At 48.0% G+C, this 22,354-nt stretch overlaps 2 protein-coding genes and 1 non-coding gene across 6 annotated transcripts in view; 2 read left to right on the forward strand and 1 right to left on the reverse strand.

The window, feature by feature from the left end:
- EZR (ezrin) overlaps positions 1 to 980 on the forward strand; it is a 49,739-nt gene extending 48,759 nt beyond the window's left edge. The window contains 1 exon segment of the mRNA XM_060168283.1: positions 71 to 980. Coding sequence (XP_060024266.1) covers positions 71 to 235 — 165 coding nt within the window. The 3' untranslated portion in view covers positions 236 to 980.
- Positions 981 to 1,684: 704 nt separating this feature from the next.
- The window catches only part of SYTL3 (synaptotagmin like 3), a 74,931-nt gene continuing 54,261 nt past the window's right edge, over positions 1,685 to 22,354 (reverse strand). For 2 of the 4 annotated variants that reach the window (XM_060168285.1, XM_060168284.1), the window contains exons 9-15: positions 17,099 to 17,277; positions 10,063 to 10,165; positions 7,111 to 7,281; positions 5,006 to 5,111; positions 3,984 to 4,101; positions 2,822 to 3,027; positions 1,685 to 2,071 (exon numbers count right to left, since the gene is read on the reverse strand). In XM_060168285.1, the coding sequence (XP_060024268.1) occupies positions 1,962 to 2,071; positions 2,822 to 3,027; positions 3,984 to 4,101; positions 5,006 to 5,111; positions 7,111 to 7,281; positions 10,063 to 10,165; positions 17,099 to 17,277 (993 nt within the window). In that variant the 3' untranslated portion in view covers positions 1,685 to 1,961. Of the gene's footprint in view, positions 2,072 to 2,821; positions 3,028 to 3,983; positions 4,102 to 4,534; positions 4,657 to 5,005; positions 5,112 to 7,110; positions 7,282 to 10,062; positions 10,166 to 17,098; positions 17,278 to 22,354 lie in introns of those variants that run through there. The other 2 variants (XM_060168286.1, XM_060168288.1) reach the window with 2 other exon arrangements.
- On the forward strand, positions 19,406 to 19,477 carry TRNAG-GCC (transfer RNA glycine (anticodon GCC)). Its single transcript has one exon. It is a non-coding gene; the product is annotated as a tRNA-Gly (tRNA).

Here is a 22,354-nt window from a genome sequence, read left to right on the forward strand (position 1 = left end):
CTTTCCCCGCGGGGGGGGGGGGGGGCTCTGTGTGGGGCCGCGAGCTGACCGAGGCTGTTTCGCGTTGCAGACTCTGACCAGCGAGCTGTCCCAGGCCAGAGACGAGAACAAGCGGACCCACAATGACATCATCCACAACGAGAACATGAGGCAAGGCCGGGACAAGTACAAGACGCTGCGTCAGATCCGCCAGGGCAACACCAAGCAGCGCATCGACGAGTTCGAGGCCATGTGAAGGGCGCTGCCGCCCGGGCTCGGCGGAGTGAGAGGGCCGCTGGCCGACTCCTAACGTGTACTTGTATTGATCGTTCTCGAGACCTACAGCCCTCATCGTCCTCCAGGCCCTTTAAAAAGAGAGTAGTTATTTCAGTGGGAATGTTCTAGGGCTGGGAGTTTATTTTTCCCAACTGTATCATAGTGCCAAACAGGCCTGATTTTTATTTTTATTATCATTGAATCACTTCCTGTTTTATGCTTGGAGCAGGGCTGAATCAGTTAAGATGCCTGTACTGTCTGAATAACTAACTCCGTGCTGGCATGTGTGATAAAAGCCACATCGTGGCTTATTCTGTGCCATACTTTTTTCTATTTGAAATTAGCTGAAATTGATTTCTTGTTGATTTCTATGAAGGATGCATCTTTGTATATTTGGTTTTTGAAGGATGAAATTTTTGAAAAGTCTGAAGTACTCTCTCACACACACTTGCACACACGATTTCCTTCCTCCAGGCCTTCAGTTCAGTTGATGAAATCCTGTGATCATTCGATCACTCAGGATAATTTTTTTTCTTTCTTTTTTATGCTTAACAGCTAGAGGGCTACATTGTTGGACTTATACACCTAAATAATCAGCTGTAGAGTACAGTATTTATATGTAAGTGATGAGATGGGTTTGTAACATTAGTTTAAAAAAGGGAAAGTTTCATTCTGTATATTTTGTTACCTTTTACAGAATAATAAAAATTACATATTAAAAACCACGTAACCATAGCACTTAATCTGATGTGACCTGAGGGCAGCAGTGAAGCTGATTAACTGTTGTAATCTCATCTGGGAAAATGGCTTTTTACTTTTAAGCGTTCCTTGTGCATGTAATCGACTACGCGCAATTTGAATTTTCTATCAGAGCTGCTTGTTTGGAAAATGACTCGCAGGCTGTTCTGATAATTCAGACTCCAGCCCTGAGGGCCCTTCTGACCCGGTCAGCATCTCGGTCCCTCCACAAGCACAACCTGTTCCAACCTCCTTCCCTTCTCGACCACGTCCTTGAAAAGGCGGCAGGTGTCCGTCGGTGCCACTTCTGCTCACTCGCGTCCTGCCTTTCCACGCTCTGCTCGGTCCTTTTCCTTTCAGGTGTCCTGTGAGGATGAACCCAAAGGCCTGCGGGATGCGGCGGCAGGCGTCTCTGGGCAGGTGCTGCTGGAGCAGCCCTTCTCGGACTCAGCGCCCGCGCAGCCTGGCAGCCGCGCTGTGTGGGGCTGGGCAGCCCTCGGGTGACCTTAGCGCTGACCCACCGGAAACGGGCATCCCTCAGCACCCCGTGGGGACGGCTGACCTCCTCCAGAAACGGTTTTCCACGGCAGAATGGTAGGAATTGACTACCCACCACGTCCTCCTTTTCCCTTTGAAACGCACATAACAAGGTCATAATTTTTGCTATTTGATAAGCACAGGGAGACCAGGGTAACTGTTGAACATTTATTGAAATCGGGTCATTTTCCACATCTCTCAAAGCACAGATAACCAACCTGAGACCTAACTAATGTAGCATCGATGATGGTTCCGACTAAATAGACACAGGAATGTGGAAGAACGTCTCAGCGGCAGGACGGCTGTAGACGGGGAGAGCTCACACTCCCCAGGGCCCTTCGCCACCCTCCAGCCCCGTACCCGCACGCCCAGCCCCGCAGCCGACCATCAGGCCCCGGCACCTGAAACCCCACTGCGCCCGGAGCCTCTGGTCAGTGCAGGGTGAGGGTCATGTCTGTCCACAGGTTGGGGCTGGAGAGCACTTTCTGCCACTGGAGCTTTGATTGTGAGCACGAGTCTGCGCCGCCCGCTGGCTCTTCCCCTGTGTGTGAGCGAAGGGACAGATTAGTGATGGCGGCCAGGGGACACTCACCGTCCTTTCGCAGTTTTAAAAAGGACCAGCAGCAAAGTATACAGTAACTTTTCACCAGAACTTAAGACCATATTAAATGTGCCCCGCCACAGTAAGGAGAGTTCCTTAGAGGAAAGGGTGTTCTTTGGACAGTGTTCCTTTTTAAACAAATTGTAATTTAACAGCGAGTCTCGTTTCTCTTCAGTGGTCTCGGAGGCTCTGGGAATGTGTGCGGGTGTTTTGGTTGTGACAGTGTTTGGGGGGCCCTGCTGCCCCCCCCATGAAAAGCCAGCAGCACTTCTGCTGAGCGACACTGAAAAGCGTCACCCTCTAGTCCCTCTATTAATGAAATACTTTCTGAATTGCCAGTTGTTTGGGTTAAGAAGATATTCTCCTTTAAGAAAATAATCCTTTTATGATTGACGGCCAAAAACAAAAGCAAATACTGTACCCAGCCCATTCTGAGACCTTGAATTTTTGTTTCTTTAGCAGAGCTAAATCTCATTTAAATCGTTGAAATGCTTTGCTGTATTACCGCTCAGTTGTAAAGTAAAAGCTAGAACTAAGTAATTTCCATTTATGATGGGTCAGGCAGTTTCACAGCCAGTAAAGTCACCTGCCATCATGGAAACACTTTTTCTTCTCATGGTGTCCATGGAGGTAGGACAGTGACTAAGGATCACCGATGCAGCTTGGGCCTTATAAACATCTCAGACTTACTGGAACCAAGCCTGGCGCCTCCCAGCAAGCGGTCGTTCACACCGAAGGTGGCCTGGTCCCAGACGGTTAATTCCAGGGTGGACTGCCTCAGCTGAGAAGGGGTGACCCCTTTGAAAACGAAGGAGTACTTCCACTGGGGACAGGCTTGCTTCTTCAGGACGGGGGACTTCAGTCTCAACCTCTGCTGGTCTGGCAGAGTGAGACAGCTGCACGAGGAAACAGATTCAAACCCTGTAAGCTCCGCCCACCACACGGCCCCCTCTCTCTGTTGGCACCTGCTCATCAGTGAGCCTAAGTGCTCAGAGAAGCGCTAAACCCACTGCAGAACAAAAATCGTGAGCGAGGAACAAGAAGGAATTTTGAGATTGGGCTACGTGACCTCTCACACTAGGATGTTCCAAATTCCCCTTAGAGCTGAATTCTGTCCCGAGTACTCTGTTAAGGGGACTTCGGGCTTCGAGGCCACGTGGCCCTTGTCTTAATCCGCCTCCTTGGTGTGACGACCACCAGGCCACAGCGAGGCTCCTCAGACCTGCTACCCAGGGACCAGGACTCTGCACACACGTTATCTCCTTTAACCCTGCTCTCAGGAAGATAAATGCAGAAGGGCTAAGTCACTTGCTCAAGGCCGTACAGATAAGTGGAAGGAAGGCTTAGGAGATGAACTCAGTTCTGTGTGGATGAGGTCAGCCATCATTTTTCCATTATGTCACCGACTGGGGATTTAGCAATTCTATATACTTATTAATGGCGTTTGCTTTACTTTTGGAGACACCATTACACCCGAAGTGAGTAAGAATGAAGCACGCAGTCATCCGTCTTACTGTGGATCCAAGAGGAGATGTTAAGCTAAAGAAATACTTAGCAACCACACTGCTTTCCGCTTGCTCCCCACTCAGTCCCTAGGGCTGAGTTACTGATGTCACAAGGACTGACAAGATTTGGGTTTAGTTTACAATGTGGTATTCCAAAGCCAGCCTCAGCACTCCCAAGTCCCATGAATTCTTGGAAACGCGTCTTTAGCACGCATTATGTCAGATTTTCACAGGCAAGCTAAAGTGAGTTTAAAACGGCTGACGCGTTTTGGTGTTCCCTTACAGAGACTATGCCATATGTGTGATACGTCATCAATAAATCATATTTGATTAAATGTAATACTTACCCCTTAACAAATGGGTTTAAGGTGCCATCTGAGCGCACAGGTAGATTCTGGGCTCGCAGCACTACCAGACAGAGCTGACCGTTACGTGATGGCTCGTCTCCCGTCCCTGGAAGGAAAGCTGGCATTCACCGTCAGCGCTACTTCTGCGGCCCGCAGTGGCACCAACCCAGACTGGCAGCTTAACCAGAGGGTGGGTTGCAGCCCTCAGATCCCGAGAGCTCGCGGGCAGAGAAGCACGGGCACCACTGCACGGGCAGCATGGCGGCAGCGGGGAAGGACTTAAAATCCGGGGAACCGGAAGCTGCTGAGAGTCACGAGGGACCAAGGAGAGGAGGCGGCAGGGGCGTGAGCCAGCTGTGGCCAGCGGGTGGGGGAAGAGACCTCTGCTGACGGGGGCTCCCGCGGACCACGGGGGGTGTGCTGCTGGCCTGCTGGGGCCCTGTGAGCCCGGCAGCAGAACCCCCTCTTTGGGCAGACAGGAAGTCACAAATCACTTCGTGGAACTGCCCCTCCTCCCGTCTTCACTCTCCACCCTCGTCTTTTCCACGTGCCCCACGTTATGAGTCGGTGACATCCTGAAGCTCCTTGAGGACCCTGATCCTGCCATGCAGCCGCTGCTCACGTGGCCCAGGAGCAGGGAGCCGGTCACTCGGAGCCTTGCAGGCGCCTGAACCTGGAGTTGGGGACAAACTCCCGGCCGTCACGCAGGTGGTCAGTCTGCGAGGGGGGCCCCAGCGGGACTGTTGGCCCAGGCAGGCCAGGCGAGCCGGCCCCCTGGGAGGAAAGCCTCGGGGCAGGTGTCCTAGGAGCCCGTAAAGCAGGCACCGCGGCCTGGCTTTGGTCGCTCCTTTCCCTTCCGAGCCGAGGCTTCCAGAGAACCCGCCTCCCGGGCTGGGCTTCGCGGGTTGGGTGGGAGTTACTGGAGCACGTGGGATCGGGGGCGACGGGAGGAAACGCTGGGAAACTGCCCAGGCTCTGAGGACAGTGACAGACAAACGTTTGTGGGGCTGGAGGCCACCCACCTTCTTGAGCCTCCTGGAGCTTTCCGGGCCCTGCAGGGAGGACCAGTTTGGCCCGGACCACAAGTTCTCCGTTATTCATGGGGACGCTGTCTTCATCTTTCTCTGCCTGTGGGAAGAGAGGATTCCCCAGAGCCAGAATCTCCTGGGCTTCTCTCACTGCCTCAGCTCTGTCATGAGCATCCCCTTCCAACCTCCCCCTGCCAAGCCTCTGGGCCTGGGGGAGCCCCGGTGGTGTGGGCACACCTGTGGCAGGGCTGGGCTTCCTTCCGTTTGGGGACGTTTCACTCCTACCCTCACCAGCCCCAGCTCTGCCACCCCGGCAGACGCAGCCCACCAGAGGCAGAGGGGCCCCGAGGCCCTGGCACGTCCCCATGGGATTGGCCTTAAGGAAGCCTGGGCACAACCCGGAGCTGAACGAGTAAAACAAGCCCACATCGATTCCACCCAGGTTAGTAAAGGTTCGAGCTACCCGTCCGTGCCAGGGACTGCGGCAGGCACGGGAAACCGCGGGGTCTGGGGCTCGGTGCCCCCAGCGAGGGGCTCCCCCGGCTGCTGAGTCGGCCCCGCCCACCCCAGAACCCACACTGAGGACCCAGGTGGCTTCTCTGGTCGCGAGTGATTTCTGCCAGAAAGTGAGCAAAGGAAGGGCTTGGAGAGGGTGACCGTGACCCCATCAACATTTCACCCAGCGGGGTGACGGCTGGGAAGCGTCTAGATTCGTCCGGTCCCACCGGCAGGGAGGAGCAGCCTTCCCCCTCAGCATCCCCATGGTTCCCTCCTGTCAGGACCGAAGGGGCAGGCCCGTGAGTGGGCCCCCCGCCCCAATCCAGCGTGGGCTGTCACTCCCTATTAGCTGAGATTAGGAGGGACACCTTTCAGGCTGGTGATTTCTGTTCCTCGCCTGCTTATCCAAAGGTGACCAGCCTTGGTGGCAGCCTGCCTCGACCCGAGTAAGGGATCCTGTGGGGAGAAGGTGGGAAGGGCCCCTCGGGTGCAGGGGAGACCACATCTGGCAGGGAAAATCAGGAAAGCCTTCATGGAGGAGGTGGGATTTAAGTTCTTGGGCAGAACTTAGACTGCAGAAGGAATATCCAAGTGGATGTTCCCAAGTGGAGTTCTGAAGACGGGCTCGGGTTCTGAGAAGAGGAAGCGCAGGGCACTGGAGGGTGTGTGCGCGGGCTCACAGACCCCACCGAGAAAAGAGACAGGAGGCCCCGGGCTTAACCCTGTAGAAACCAGAGACGCTTCTCAGGAGGGGCATCGTGAATCAGAGCCTGCCTGGCTTGGGAGAGGAAAACAGAGGTAAGGTGGCACGGGGGACCCTCGTAAAGACTCAGCCTCGCTGCCAGGCTTTCGCTGGTGGGACTGCACACCCTGCTGCCATTTCTTAGGAGGTGGCAGAGCCCACATCTTCTCCCCCTTCACAATCTCACATCTTGGATCTTGGCACAGAAACGCACAAAGCAGCCGCCCCAAGAAGCGCTACCCTTTCCCCCCTGCCTCTCCCTCTCACCTGCGTGGCCACCAGCCAGCTCTGCTCTCCCAGCCTATCCAACACGGAACCCCTGGCCCTGCCTTCCTGAGGGCACTGGGTCCAGTCATTCTCACCCGTTACTGTTTGGGAAACGCTGCTTGGTTGGGAGTGAAGATACAACACATGAGAGCCCGCAGTCTGAGGCGGGTCCCACCAGCAGGGCAGCCTGCTGGCCCCAGGTGTAGACTTTGGCCCAAGAAGGTCAAGACCTCCCCCGCTGGCAGTAAGTGACCCTGAATGCTGGGAAGCGCATGGACCCACCAGGCCGGGTCCCCGCTGATGTCGGGGCCACACTGGGGGTGGGACTATTTGGGACCTTGAACAAACCTGAGCAGGTAAGAGTCCCTCAGCCCAACCCCCCCAGCCCCGCCCCCCTGGGGCCCGGCCGTGGGCCTCTGCTCCCCGGAAGCTCCTACTGCAGAGTCACAGGCTGGCAGGTGTGCACTGGGTCCTGGGTCCCAGGCTCCCCAGGTGGGTTTTCTCTCCTTGGATCCCCTTTGAAAAGTGGGTTTGGTTCTCGTGGTGGGATGGGGGTAGGGGCTGCCCAGACATCACCCAAAGCAGACATCACCTTGGCCTGGAGTGGATACCAGCAGGCAGACTGGGTCGTGCGGTCCTCAAAGTCCCACGTGGCCAGAGGGATGATCACTTCTCCAAGAAACACCCTCCGGGTGAGCGTGCCCAGGTGCCACACAGACACCCGGAGCTGCCGGGTCGCCAGCTGGGTAGGCTCCACCTGGTACTGCGGAGGGGGGACAGAGACGGTCAACCTGGGCACCTGAGCCACAGCTCCCAGGCCCACAGCTCCCAGACTGACAGCTCCCAGGCCCACAGCACCCAGGCCACAGCTCCCAGACGATTTTTAGTCTCTTCCCCTCAATTGCATGCCCATTTCCAACTCTGCCCCTTGTTCCATACTCTATCTTTAAACTCTAAATTAATCTAGTTATTTCCTTCATGGCTACACGCCCCATTAGTCAAGTCCAGGCCGACAGTGCACCGTGCTGTGTCTGCTCCCTCTCAGAACGAGCTACTCTGTGGAGGAAAGTTGACTGTCCCTGCAGGTCTGCCCTCCTTGGGGCAGCTGCATGGTCTCTGCACGCTGGGCAGCCCTCCTCAACTCCCTTGGAAACACAGGCCTACTTCTCTTTGGGTCCTGACTACTTCCTTTGGTTGACTGAATCTGCGTTTTAAAATTAGACCTAGAGGCTTCCCTGGTGGTGCAGTGGTTAAGAACCCTCCTGCCAATGCAGGCGACATGGGTTTGAGCCCTGGGTCAGGAAGATCCCACATGCCGCGGCGCAACTAAGCCCGTGCGCCACAACTACTGAGCTTGCGCTCTAGAGCCCGCAAGCCACAACTACTGAGCCCACGTGCCACAACTACTGAGCCCGCATGCAACAACTACTGAAGCCCATGCGCCTAGAGCCCGTGCTCCGCAGCAAGAGAAGCCACCGCAACGAGAAGCCCGTGCACTGCAATGAAGAGTAGCCCCTGCTCGCTGCAACGAGAGAAAGCCCACGCGCAGCAACAAAGACCCAATGCAGCCAAAAATAATAAAATTAATTTTTTAAAATGTAAAAATACCATAAAATAAGACCTGTTTTCCATCGCCTGTTAGGCCCACGCGGCCGTGCCAGCAGGCCTGGCTGGCCAGCTTCCACGGGGACCAAGCGCAACCAAAGCCAGAGAACGAGGATGAGGCGGCAGCCAACGCCACCCAGACCCGGTGTCTTGTTCCATCCTTCCCAGGCCCCCCACGGAGTGGTCTTCAAGGGGAGTACCAGCACCCCTGGAGTGCAGAAAGTCTCCCCCAGGAGTGTTCTACTTAGAGAACTTGGAGGATCAGTTTCTAGATCCTCAACTTTCACATGCACTTTTCTCAAAACTGGTGAAGACGGTTCTCACACCTGGTATCTTACTCCTGTGCCCTGCCCCAGGGGTGCAACCTCAGGGCGAATTTGAAATACTGGTTTCTGCCGAACTGTTAATGATTGCTCAGCTTCTTCATCTTCCCATCTTTTCCATCTTACACATACTTCTATGAAGGCTAAGCCTGGGTCTGTGTTGAGATGTTCTACATTTAGAATGAAGACACTGATTCTTTTCAATGCATCTGGAAAGTTCTTCACGATATTCACAGAATATTCACAATATACTAGATAAAACCGATGGATAACAAATTGTAGGTGATTCCTTTGAGATTCTGGGTGCTTTTTAAATAAGGTAGTTAAAACTTTAAAAACCAAAGTATATAATGAAGTATTTAAAATAGTCAATCCTCATCTTTGTCTCGTTTCATAAAACAGGAAATATTTGTCTGCCTCTGTTTAGTACGAAACACCTTAAACCTGTGATGAGTAATTTTATACATCAGCTTACACCTTTGAGGGGGTACAGAGCTTTTCAAAATTCTGTCAGCAGGTACATGAGCAAAACCACATGAAGACTAGTGTCCAGTAATTCACTACCAGAGTGTCCCAGACAAGCAGCACCTTAGGCCCTGCCCACACTTGCTGAATCACAATCTGCTTTAAATAAAAAAATCCCTTGGGGAGTCCTTATGAACATCAATTTTGTGAAGGAGTGCTAGCCCATCATGGGTCACAGCTGTACTTTTAAGTACTCTCTAAGCCTCAGTTTCCCTATTGCTAAGCGAGGATTCTAACACCTGGCTCAGAGGGTATATAAAGTACTTGGCCACGGCGGGCGCATGGAAAACAATGGCTATTTTCATGTCTTGAACGGGACTCTTGTGCCAGCCACCCGGATGGCCCCTGGCTGGGAGTTCACAAATGCTATCTGCCCAGGAAGGCAAACAAAAGTCCTCTCCTTTCTCAGGCTTGACACATGGGATCCCCGGGCTACCCAGCCTTGAGTGGGTACGTCTCTGTGCCTCTGGACTATTCTTCCACCTCCCACACCCACCTGCCATCTGCACTCGCCAGACGTCACCTCCAATTTTCCATCCTGAATCCCAGCAGGAGGCACTGCCTCCCTGATCTCTGCCCTAAACCACAAGTCACATTTCTTAGCACCGAAGAAAATGAAAACCCAAACAATTCCTCTAGGCTTTTTTTTCATAAAATGACTAGTTTTTCATAAAATAAGAAATCTAGGTATACCAGACATTATCTTCATAAAAGTACTTCATCATAACTCAGCAGTTTCACTTACAGGGTCCCTTACTCGAGAATACCTCCCTGACAGTCATAAAAATTCAACAGGACAAACCAATTTTAGAAATTGAGAGGCACGCAGTTTCTTTTCTACCATTTTCTCGCCAATCATTAATCAAAGGCCATTCTCAAGTTCAGCAGACTCTGCAGTTTTTCTGTACAAAGGCTGATGTTTATTTTCTACCACTTGCCACTGACTGACAGAGCCCTGCAGAAACGTTTAAGTGTCTGCACTTACATTTAACTGACTCGAGAGTTTAGAAGGACCATCCGCTGGACTCTGGCCCCAGGGGCCCATCCCGGGATGGGGAGACTCAGCACATGAGTATTTGTCCAGCAAGTACCTTCAAGGTCTCCTGAAAGGTCGGCTCCACCGTGTTCTTTTGGACTCCAGTCTTGCGTTTTCCCTGGGAGGATCTGTCAGGCAGCAGATAGGCCTTCACATACCTAGTGGCCAAACACAGACAGGACAGGGTGAAAAGCTCAGCGTCAGGGGCGGACAAAGGGTTCAGGAGGAGAATCACACGTCAGCGTTTTCTTTACCCTGCTTCCCGCTGCATTTGGGGTTGACAGAAAGGGCTTAGTGGCCGCCACTCAGTGAACAATGACAGTGCTGCGTGCACAGCCCCTGGCTTACACAGTCTCTGGCTGTGATCCTCGGGAATGTTCCTGGGGGTGTGAAGCTCCCTGCTTTCCTCATTGCCCTACTCCTGGAATCTACTCATCACACCCCATCACCTGTCACTGGGTGACCACCAGGGAACCAGAGGCTCCCAGGGCTCTGTGGGTGGCAGATGTCTAACCCACCTGGATGCCGAGGCTGTGGGCCAGCTTGTCCTCCCTCCACGTACCTCTTCTCCCCAACCCGCAAGAAAAAAAAGTTGAAATGGAAAGTGTATGTCTCACACTGGTTTTCCTTGTGTGGCCTCAGACACTGCGTCCTGCCTGCTGAGGACCGGTGTTCCCGAGCCCTGTCCCTGGGTCTGGAGGCCACGCCAGCAGAGGAAGCCTGACCAAGGCCAGCCCCGCACTGCCCCCTGCCCACTCCATGAAGCTCCGTCCCAGGCCGGTCCCTCCACTCAGGTCCCAAGACTGCCCTTCCTGGCTCTTCCAGCAGCTTTACTGATGCAGTGACACCACTTGCCCAGGTCCTGTACCCACAGGCTAGAAACAGGCTCAACTTTCTCAAAGCAATAAAGGGCAGGAACCCTCCCGCACCTGGGTTCCCCCTGGAGCCCCCGTCTCAGGCCTCTTCCCCGCTTTCAGTAAACTGCTTGGAAAAGGACTCAAGGCTCATGGTCACCAATACCTCACTGTTCGTCGACTCTTAAATTGTTGATCATTACGAGACCCCTCACACATGTTAAACAGGAGGTATAAAATATACCTGTATAGCTTAAAGCATTACAATAAAATACACGCCCATGTATCTAGTCCTTAAGTCCTCTATTTCCTTTCTTATCCTCTGTCTGGATGTCCTATCCGTTACTGAGAGCAGAGTATTGACATTTCCAACTATTACTGTAGAACTATTTCTCCCTTCAATTCCGTCAGGTGTTGCTTCTTGTCTCTTGATGGTCTGTCATTAGGTACACAGGCATTTATAATTGTTGTATCATCTTGCTGTACTGAACCTATTAATACAGAATGCCTTTATCTTTTCTAAGCTTTTCTAACTTAAAGCCGATTTTGCCTGATACTGGTACAGCCACCTTGCTCACTCTTGGTTACCATCTACATGGAATATCTTCCACTTGTGTCTTTGGATCTCAAGTGAGTCTCTTGTAGATGGCATATAGTTGGATCTCATGTTTTTATCCATTCTGCCAATTTCTGTCTTTTGACTGGAGAGTCAAGTTCATTTGTATTTAAATTACTGATAAGAAGTACGTACTTCTGTCATTTGCTGTTTCTTTTGCCGTATAGCTTTTCTATCCCTCACTTTCTGCCTTACTTTTTTTTTTGCAGTATGCGGGCCTCTCACTGTTGTGGCCTCTCCCGTTGCGGAGCACAGGCTCCGGACGCTCAGGCTCAGCGGCCATGGCTCACGGGCCCAGCCGCTCCACGGCATGTGGGATCTTCCCAGACTGGGGCACGAACCCGTATCCCCTGCATCGGCAGGCGGACTCTAACCACTGCGCCACCAGGGAAGCCCTTTACTGTATTCTTTTGTGTTTAGTTGATTTTCTGTGGTGAAATGTTTAAATTCCTTTCTCATTTGTTTTGTTTTGGTTTTTGTTCTATAGCCGTTTTCTCTGTGGTTACCATGGGGATTACATTTAATATCCTAAAGTTATAACACTCTAATTTGAATTTATACCAACTTAACCTCAGTAACATACAAGAGCTCTACTCCTTCTCAGCTCCATCCTCATCTGTCCACTGCTGATGTCACAAAAATACATCTGTATATATGTGTGACCAAAAACACAAAGTAAAAATTCTTTTAAATGCATTAGTCTCTTAAATTATCTCGAAAACAAAGTGTGGAGTTACAAACCAAAATGACAATAAGAGACCAATCTTTTAAAATGTCCGAAGTCATATAAAAAACAAAAAGTGGAATTACCACTGTTACAATAATACTTGCTTTTATAATTGCTAGTGTATTTGCCTTTATTGAGATCTTTATCTTTTCATGTCTTAAGTTACCATCTGGTGTCATTTCATGCACTCTCTCACCTTTTGTTTAGCTGAGGATGTTGTAATTTCTCCCTCACTTTTGAAGGACAGTTGTGCTGTGTTTGTTTTTCCTTTTAGCACCTTGAATATATTGACTCACTGCCTTCTGGCCTCTGAAGTTTCTGATGGGAATCTGCTGATAATCTTATTGAGGATCCCTAGTACATGACAATTCACTTTCTTGCTGCTTCCAAGATTCTTTGTCTTTCAAATGTTGGTTTATAATGTGTCTCAGTGTGGGTGTCTTTGAGTTCACCATACTTGGAGTTCAAAGAGCTTCTTTGATGTTTATATTCATGTCTTTCATCAAATTGGGGTAGTTTTCAGCCATTATTTCTTCAAGTATTCTCTCTGCCCCTTGCTGTCTCTCTTCTCCTTCTGGGACACATGTTGCTTATGTTGGTCAACTTAATGGTGTCCAGAAGGTCCTTTAGGTTCTGTTTGCTTTTCTTTAATCTTTTTTCCTTCTGTTCCTTAGACTCAGTAATTTCCATCATCCTATCTTCAAGTTCACCTATTTTTTTTTAATTTATTTTTGGCTGCGTTGGTCTTCGTTGCTACGCATGGGCTTTTCTCTAATTGCGGTGAGCAGGGGCTACTCTTCATTGCAGTGTGAGGACTTCTCATCGCGGTGGCTTCTCTTGTTGCAGAGCACGGGCTCTAGGTGCATGGGCTTCAGTAGTTGTGGCACATGGGCTTAGTTGCTCCATGGTATGTGGGATCTTCCCGGACCAGAGCTCGAACCCGTGTTCCCTGTGTTGGCAGGTGGATTCTTAAGCACTGCGCCACCAGGGAAGCCCACCTGTTCTTTTACCTGCTCATACCTACCTTTGAATCCCTCTAGTAAATATTTTGTCATTAAGGTTTTCTATCTCTTTATTGATATTTCTGTTTTGTTCATACATCATTTTCTTGACTTTCTCCACAGCTTTCATTAGTTCTTTAAGCATCCTTAAAACAGTTGTTTTCAAGTCTTTGTCTAGTAAACCTACCATCAGATCTCTTTCAGGGACAGTTTCTGTTGATTTACTTTTTCCCTGTGAATGAGCCATACTTTCCTGTTTCTTTATATGCCTTGTGTTTTTTTTTGTTGAACACTGGACATGTGTCTAATAATATGTTAACTCTGGAAATCAGATTCTCCCCCTTCCCCAGGGTTTGCTGTTTTTTGTTATTGGGTTTTTAATTGGGTTTTTCATAAATTTATTGATGCAGACTGTCTCTGTGCCAAGGATCAGCCTGAAGTGTAAAATTAAGATCATCTCAGATCTTTTCTGAACCTGAACCTTTCCCTGGGCATGTGCGGTCACTTTTTAATTTTCCTTGTATATACAGTTACTCTTGAATGTCCCGGTCTGTAGTATCCAGTTCCCAAGAAGGGAAAAAAGAGAAAAATGAAGAAGGGAGTCAAATAAGGGCACTGGCCCTTTAAGTACTTTGTAAATCACTTCAGCCCGAGGAGGAGGGGATTGCAACAATGAGGGGAGGTGAAACAACAATGGCTGCCTGCCGTTTTTTTTTTGTACCTCTGCAATAAGAATCAGCAATCAGAGAAGAGGTCCCTGATATTTGGAGGACAGGATCCTTTGCCCATCTGGCTCCTACAAGCTGTGTTCAAGGTGCTCTAGGAACATATACATAGCTGTCTGCCAAGGGGTTGGGCATGGGGGGATGGGTAGTTAACACTGCACTAAGAGCTGGAATTGACTGACATTAATCTCAATTTACCATCCAAGACTTCCCCTAGGAAGTTGAAAGCCTTCAAAAGACTCCAGAATTCCAAAATAGTTCCATCAGACAGATTCTGCCAGTGCAGCTATCTACAGGGGGAGATGGATTCCTGAGGCCTCCTACTCCGCCATCTTTCAGAATCCTCTCTTGACCATGTGTTTCCTTTACAAAGCATTGAGTTTTGTTCTAGCAGGCATTTCACTTACTGGAAACTCAGTTTGTACCTAACAAGGATTGATTTTGCTTAGTTAGGGTGGGTTAGAGAAGCTCTAATACTAAGCTTTTCTTTTCTGGGGTCCACTCAATGCCCCACTCCACTTTGACTGGTCAGAACGCCAATCCTGGGACTTCCCTGGTGGCACAGTGGTTAAGAATCCACCTGCCAATGCAGGGGACATGGGTTTGACCCCTGGCCTGGGAAGATCCCACATGCCACGGAGCAACTAAGCCCGTGCACCACAACTACTGAGCCTGCGCTCTAGAGCCCGCGAGCCACAACTGCTGAGCCCACGCACCACAACTACTGAGCCCACATGCTACAACTACTGAAGCCCACGTGCCTAGAGCCCACAGTCCACAACGAGAGAAGCCACTGCAGTGAGAAGCCCATACACAACGAAGAGTAGCCCCACTTGCCCCAACTAGAGAAAGCCTGCATGCAGCAATGAAGACCCAACACAGCCAAAAATAAAATTAAAAAAAAAAAACAAAAACACCAATCTTTCCCAGCACTGTGCAACTCCCAGATTTTTCATTCAACTTACGACCCTCCAGTAGCTCTCCTCTGACAGACCTCATGAAATCCTGTATCTGAACAGCTTAGTATTTGGCCACAGCCTCAAGGGATCCCTATGTGGATTTTAGGTCTACTTCTCTATGCACTTCCCACCTCACCTGCTGAAGAATAATATTTGTTGAATGTTTATTATGTTCTCAACACTGTTCTGAAGACTTAATACGGGCTAATTCAGGGAAACACCACAACAATCCTTTGAAGTAGGTGATAATATAACCTCCATGTTACAGTGAGGACACCAAGATATGGAGAGGTTGAATAACTTATCAGAGGTCAAACCCTGTAGAGAATTATGGGAGAGACCCAACATGCTTGGAAGGTCAAGGATTGAATAAATGGAGCTGATGATATTGGAAATGAGTCTGAAGAATGGACAGGATTGCAATTTCCACTTATGGGAGTAGCATAGGGGAAACAGTCTCAGAACAAACACGAGAAAAGCCTCGTATTTGGTAAAAGTCAGGGGATCGTTTTGGAACAGTGACTATTCCAATTTCTCCAGAGCAGAAGGTACAGATAGGGGAATAAAAGACGACTAGAAATACAGGAGGAATCTGTTATGGAGAACCATAGGTGCTATAGTGAGGCACCTAATTTGTCTGGCACTGAGGAGCTACTGAAGATTTCAGAGCAGAGGAGAGTTTGATTGGACCAACAATCCGTTCCTTTCGCCTAGCTGGTCCTGAAAACAGTATGCTAAAAATGTTCCATGGTGGGGGAAAAAAAGAAAAGAAAGGCCAAAATGTGGTCCGTACCTTAAACCATGCACAGAAAATCAATTCCAGCTCTAATATGAAAGGATCTAAGTGGGAAAAAACTCTAATAGAAGAAAACAGAGAAGAATGTATTTATAACCTTCAGGTGGAATTCTCCTACAGACTCAAACAGCAGACATTTTAAAGGAAAAGAAGGATAAATTGGACATTAAATTCTTTATAAGAAAAGTCATCATAAACAATGTCAGAAAACAAGTAAAGCTAAGAGAAGACATGTGCAATATGTAGAACCAATGGAGAATTGTCTTGAAAATGGATTTTTAAAAAGCCAAACTCCTGGGTTTCCCTAGTGGCGCAGTGGTTGAGAGTCCGCCTGCCGATGCAGGGGACGCGGATTTGTGCCCCGGTCTGGGAGGATCCCACATGCCGCGGAGCAGCTGTGCCCGTGAGCCATGGCCGCTGAGCCTGCGCATCCGGAGCCTGTGCTCCGCAACGGGAGAGGCCACAACAGTGAGAGGCCCGCGTACCGCCCAAAAAAAAAAAAAAAAAAAAAAAAGCCAAACTCCTGTAATTTTTAAATGACAGACAATTCGATAAAAAATTGGACAAAAGATATGAAATGGGGAGTTCATAGAAGGGGAGTGTATCTTAAGTGATTAATTCATATATATAAGGCTGCTCATCTTGGTTATTAATCAGTGAGATGTGTGTTAAAATAATGAGACATTTCGTATCTACCAACTGGAAAAAAATTAATCTCTATGGATTGTGTGAGACAGGATTTTAATTTTATTTTTCCTACACGGAAAATCAAATTTCCCAGCACCATTTATTGAAGTTCATCTTTTCTGCATTGATTATTAATAGCCTCTCGATCATTTAAGTTCCCATGTATGCTAAGATCTGTATTTGGACTTTTGATTCTGCTCTATTGACCTCCTTGTCTATCCTTGCATCCATAACACATTGCTGGAATTACTAAGCTTTTTTTTGTTTAAATTTTATTTATTTATTTTTGGCTGTGTTGGGTCTTCACTGCTGCATGCGGGCTTTCTCTAGTTGCGGTGAGTGGGGGCTACTCTTCGTTGCGGTGCGCGGGCTTCTCATTGCAGTGGCTTCTCTTGAAGCACAGGCTCTAGGCGCGCGGGCTTCAGTAGTTGCAGCACGCGGGCTCAGTAGTTGTGGCTCATGGGCTCTAGAGCACAGGCTCAGTAGTTGTGGCACATGAGCTTAGTTGCTCCGCGGCATGTGGGATCTTCCCGGGCCAGGGATCCTGTGCCACTGGGGAAACCCTGAATTACTAAGCTTTATGATAATTCTTAACATGTCCTTTTGTTTTTATTTATATATATTTTTACAATTACCTTGGTTATTCTTGGACTTTCACTTTTCCATATGAACTTTAGAATCAATATGTCTATTATCATATGCCAAAACTTAGACAAAGAAACTTACGGATTGCACTTTTTCTTCTTTTCCTCCCCATAGGCAAGGTTCTTACAGGCCTTGATGCATATTTCTAAAGAACGAGTTCTGAAGCAGTAGCGAATGGCAAGTTCTATCTCTCCAGTGACATTTGCGTTGTCAAAATTGCCCATCTCTGTACAAGTGCTGTTAATGCTAATTAAACTTCCCTGAAATCAAGAATGACAGATATAATGTTACTTCACAGTTAATCAATGTTTTTGCAGTTCTGCTTTCAAGATAGCAAATAAATCAAAATTTATAGAGCATGCATCCTGACTCATGGTAAGTTAGTAACACACCAGCCAGCTTGTACTTTGCAAAATAAGTTGCCACACACTCTGTCTTAAGGAGACGAGGAGTCCTCAGAAGGGCCTGTCTTGCCCAGATACGGTGTTTGCCTAGCAGTACGGGTTGCGCAGTCTCATTCTTGAACACAGACCACTTGGGAAGCAGCAGACTATCTCCCGTGCAGTTCTGCAAGGCTAAATCTCCTGGGCGGATAATAACCCCATGGCAGGAAGAGCCCTGGGGAGAGCAGCGCAGTGCCGGGGGCCGAAGGACCGGGATCAGAGGGTGCTGGACTCAGAGTCCAAGTGGGAAAATCAGTCCTGTTCTCACCGGGTTATGGTGAGGCGTACATGGACGACAGTACATACGATATGCAAAGACAACAATAAATTGTGTTTAAATTTTTAATGGGTCCCCAGAATGACCAACAGAACTACCACCGTAAGTTAGGGCACCCTAAGCTGAGGTGATGTGGAGAAGCAGCGCAAGTGACAGAACCAACCGCCTCATCACTGTTAAATTTGCTTAGGAATTTGCCACCCTGTGCGTGCAACCAATCTCAGTGACGACTCTATAGACAGAGGGAACCCCACGTGATTTCCACTTTCCCAACTGGTTCGACACCGTAAAACATCCTGGAAACAAGCTAAGAAGAAAGCACGAGTCTCTCTCACTAGAGAGAGATCAAAACAAAACCAACTTAGAGGGCCCCGAACCTGAACTAGCTCATGCCAAGAAGCCAACCACGTTCACCACACCCAGTCACTGGCCCTGAAAAATGTTATCCACCAACAACACCCATGCAACTGTTGGGAGGGGAAACAGTTTTTAAATTTCACACACCCGGAAAGGCGTGGAGTGGTGAGACCGCGCGGAAAGAGTGCAGACAGAAGGTGACGGCGGGGGGGGGGGGGGGGGGGCTTGGCAAGAGGTGTGAGCTGCTTAAGAAAAGCTGAAGGTAGGTGTTAACAGTTCCGATAATTAACCTGCACGCATCACGGGACTCCACCCCGGGCTACGTCAGACTAAACTGTACTACACCAACTCTTGTGCCAAGAACAAGCAGAAAACTGAATTGAACGACAAGCAGTTTGAAGGCTGTAGAGCTACCGGGACCGCCAGGGTGCCAGGGTCCACGATACCAAAGAGGCGCGCAGTCAGGGGAGCCTGACGTCCTGGCTGTTTCCCTCTGAGGCATCTGTCGGTAGGTGAGCAGTACAGGCAGAAAGGCTGTGAGGCTCCGGAGCTGGGCAGTGACCAACCCAAGTGCTGGGGGCTGTGAAGGAGTACAGAACTTGAGGAGAAAAGGGAGACGCACTAGGCGAGAGTGATGCTCAAGGCTGCTTTTCCCCTCAAGGTCTTTGCTGAGTTGGAAGCCGATGCTAAGAGGCTGAGTAGCTTAAAAACACCTTCGGAAGTTTCACCTTACTGGAGAGAAGAAACTGGAGTTCAGGCCCACCACAGAGGAGGGGCCTGGTAAAAGTCCAGACCCTCAGCTGGGACCCCTCAAAGGCTTTCCTCCTGGGAGTCCAAGTGCCCTGGAAGCGGACCAGTCCTCCCAGAGGCTGAAACCCAGCTCTGAATGAGCTCAGTACCGGATGGGCAAAGACTCCTGGCCTCCACCCTGGCGGTGCACTGGAGCAAAAGCAAGTCTCCCTGAAGGACGGTCACATCCATCTCTCCCATTCGGCTGGAGCTCGAGGACAGCAGGGACCCGGCACGTTTCTGCCCTCTATCAACTCTCCAGCGCCAGCTCAGAGCCTGGCTCATGGTAAATCCTCAAGAAACATTTATGAAATGAATAAAGAAAGCGCATGAAGTATTTTCATTTAAAAAGTTGTCTCTGTAAATGTTATGGCATGATGTGTTGTGTCCCTGTCCTGAAGGAGCAGTAGACTTGAGGTAAGAAGACTCGGGTGATAGTCCTGACCCTGGATGACTTTAGTTACATCCCTTAACTGCAGATTCCAGAGGGAAAATATTTTAAAATAAAACTACATGGGGACTTCCCTGGTGGTCCAGTGGTAAGACTCTGTACTGCCAATGCAGGGGATCCGGGTTAGATCCCTGGTCTGGGAACTAAGTCCCACATGCTGTGTGGCACGGCCTAAAGATTTAAAAAAAACAAAAACAAAAAAAGCAAAAAAACCTATATGTAGGCACATCATAAAAAAATTGCTGAGAATCCAGGACAAAGAGAGAAAACTTAAAAGCAAAGGCAAAAAAGCTATGGTAACTTCCATGGAAGAAACAATAAGGGCAGGAGAGGGTGGGGTGCAAGCACTACTGGGGAGACCGGCATCTTCTGTTCGGGTGGGGAAGGAGAGTCGTGTGGGTGCAGACTCGAAGAGGTTAATTTTGGTATCAGGAAGATTAGGGAATTCCAGGCCTGCTCTTTTTTTTTTTTTTTTTAAGAAGTGGGAAGGGAGGTTTATTTGTTAAGAATGAGGAAGAAACGTGGGGAGAAGTTTTGAAAAGAGGTTTAAAACGACCGAAGAAGGTGTGAAAATGATTGTTGTGAGAACAGAAACCTGAGTCGCCCAGAGAAACACATTAGGATGGCTGGCACTGTGCGTGCATTTGGAGCTGGTGACACAACAGGGCAGACCTAGTCCCACGCACTCACACTGGGCATTAGGTCTGCCCTACTGTGTGCACGGCTGCTCAGGTGCAGGTACAGAGAAGGTGCACAGCTGGCTCATCTAGCTTGGTGTCCAGAATTAGAAAGCATCCAGGAAGCACTAAAAGTACTCATCCTTCATTTTATAAGATAAGCAGAGGTCAAGACAGGTTGAGAACACATTCATAGTAGGGGACATTAACACCCCACTTTCTCCAATGGACAGATCATCCAAAATGAAAATAAATAAGGAAACACAAGCTTTAAATGACACATTAAACAAGATGGACTTAACTGACATTTACAGGACGTTCCATCCAAAAACAACAGAATACACTTTCTTCTCAAGTGCTCATGGAACATTCTCCAGGATAGAGCATATCTTGGGTCACAAATCAAGCCTTAGTAAATTTAAGAAAATTGAAACCGTATCAAGTATCTTTTCCAACCACAACGCTATGAGACTAGATATCAATTAAAGGAAAAAAATTGTAAAAAATACAAATACATGGAGGCTAAACAATACACTACTTAATAACCAAGAGATCACTGAAGAAATCAAAGAGAAAATGAAAAAATACCTAGAAACAAATGACAATGAAAACATGACGACCCAAAACCTATGGGATGCAGTAAAAGCAGTTCTAAGAGGGAAGTTTACAGCAATACAATCCTACCTCAAGAAACAAGAAACATCTCAAATAAACAACCTAACCTTACACACCTAAAGCAATTAGAGAAAGAGGAACAAAAAACCCAAAGTTAGGAGAAGGAAAGAAATCATAAAGATCAGATCAGAAATAAATGAAAAAGAAATGAAGGAAACAATAGCAAAGATCAATAAAACTAAAAGCTGGTTCTTTGAGAAGATAAACAAAATTGATAAACTATTAGCCAGACTCATCAGGAAAAAAAGGGAGAAGACTCAAATCAATAGAACTAGAAATGAAAAACGAGAAGTAACAACTGACACTGCAGACATACAAAGGACCACTGGAGATTACTAGAAGCAACTATATGCCAATAAAATGGGACACCCTGGAAGAAATGGACATTCTTTGAAAAGCACAACCTTCTGAGACTGAACCAGGAAGAAATAGAAAACATAAACAGACCAATCACAAGCACTTAAATTGAGACTGTGATTAAAAATCTTCCAACAAACAAAAGCCCAGGACCAGATGGCTTCACAGGCGAATTCTATCCAACATTTTGAGAAGAGCTAACACCTATCCTTCTCAAACTCTTCCAAAATATAGCAGAGGAAGGAACACTCCCAAACTCATTCTACGAGGCCACCATCACCCTGATACCAAAACCACACAAAGATGTCACAAAGAAATATCAGGCCAATATCACTGATGAACATAGAAGCAAAATCCCTCAACAAAATACTAGCAAACTGAATGAACCAGCACATTAAGAGGATCATACACCCTGATCAAGTGGGGTTTATCCCAGGAATGCAAGGATTCTTCAATATACGCAAATCAATGTGATACACCATATTAACAAACTGAAGGAGAAAAACCAGATGATCACTTCAATAGATGCAGAAAAGGCTTTCGACAAAATTCAACACCGATTTATGATAAAAACCCCTCCAGAAAGTAGGCATAGAGGGAACTTACCTCAACATAATAAAGGCCATATATGACAAACCCACAGCCAACATTGTTCTCAATGGTGAAAAACTGAAACCATTTCCACTAAGATCGGGAACAAGACAAGGTTGTCCACTCTCACCATTATTATTCAACATAGTTTTGGAAGTTTTAGCCACAGCAATCAGAGAAAAAAAAGAAATAAAAGGAATCCAAATTGGAAAAGAAGTAAAGCTGTCACTGTTTGCAGATGACATGATACTATACATAGAGAATCCTAAAGATGCCACCACAAAACTACTAGAGCTAATCAATGAATTTGGTAAAGTAGCAGGATACAAAATTAGTGCACAGAAATCTCTTGCATTCCTATACACTAATGATGAAAAATCTGAAAGAGAAATTAAGGAAACACTCCCATTTACCATTGTAACAAAAAGAATAAAATACCTAGGAATAAACCTACCTAAGGAGACAGAAGAGCTGTATGCAGAAAATTATAAGACACTGATGAAAGAAATTGAAGATGATACAAACAGATGGAGAGATATACCATGTTCTTGGATTGGAAGAATCAACACTGTGAAAATGACTATACTACCCAAAGCAATCTACACTTTCAATGCAATCCCTATCAAACTACCAACGGCATTTTTCACAGAACTAAAACAAAAAATTTTACAATTTGTATGGAAACACAAAAGACTCCGAATAGCCAAAGCAATTTTGAGA

Source organism: Lagenorhynchus albirostris, chromosome 12 (genome assembly GCF_949774975.1).
Source record: "Lagenorhynchus albirostris chromosome 12, mLagAlb1.1, whole genome shotgun sequence".
Classification (NCBI taxonomy): domain Eukaryota; kingdom Metazoa; phylum Chordata; class Mammalia; order Artiodactyla; family Delphinidae; genus Lagenorhynchus; species Lagenorhynchus albirostris.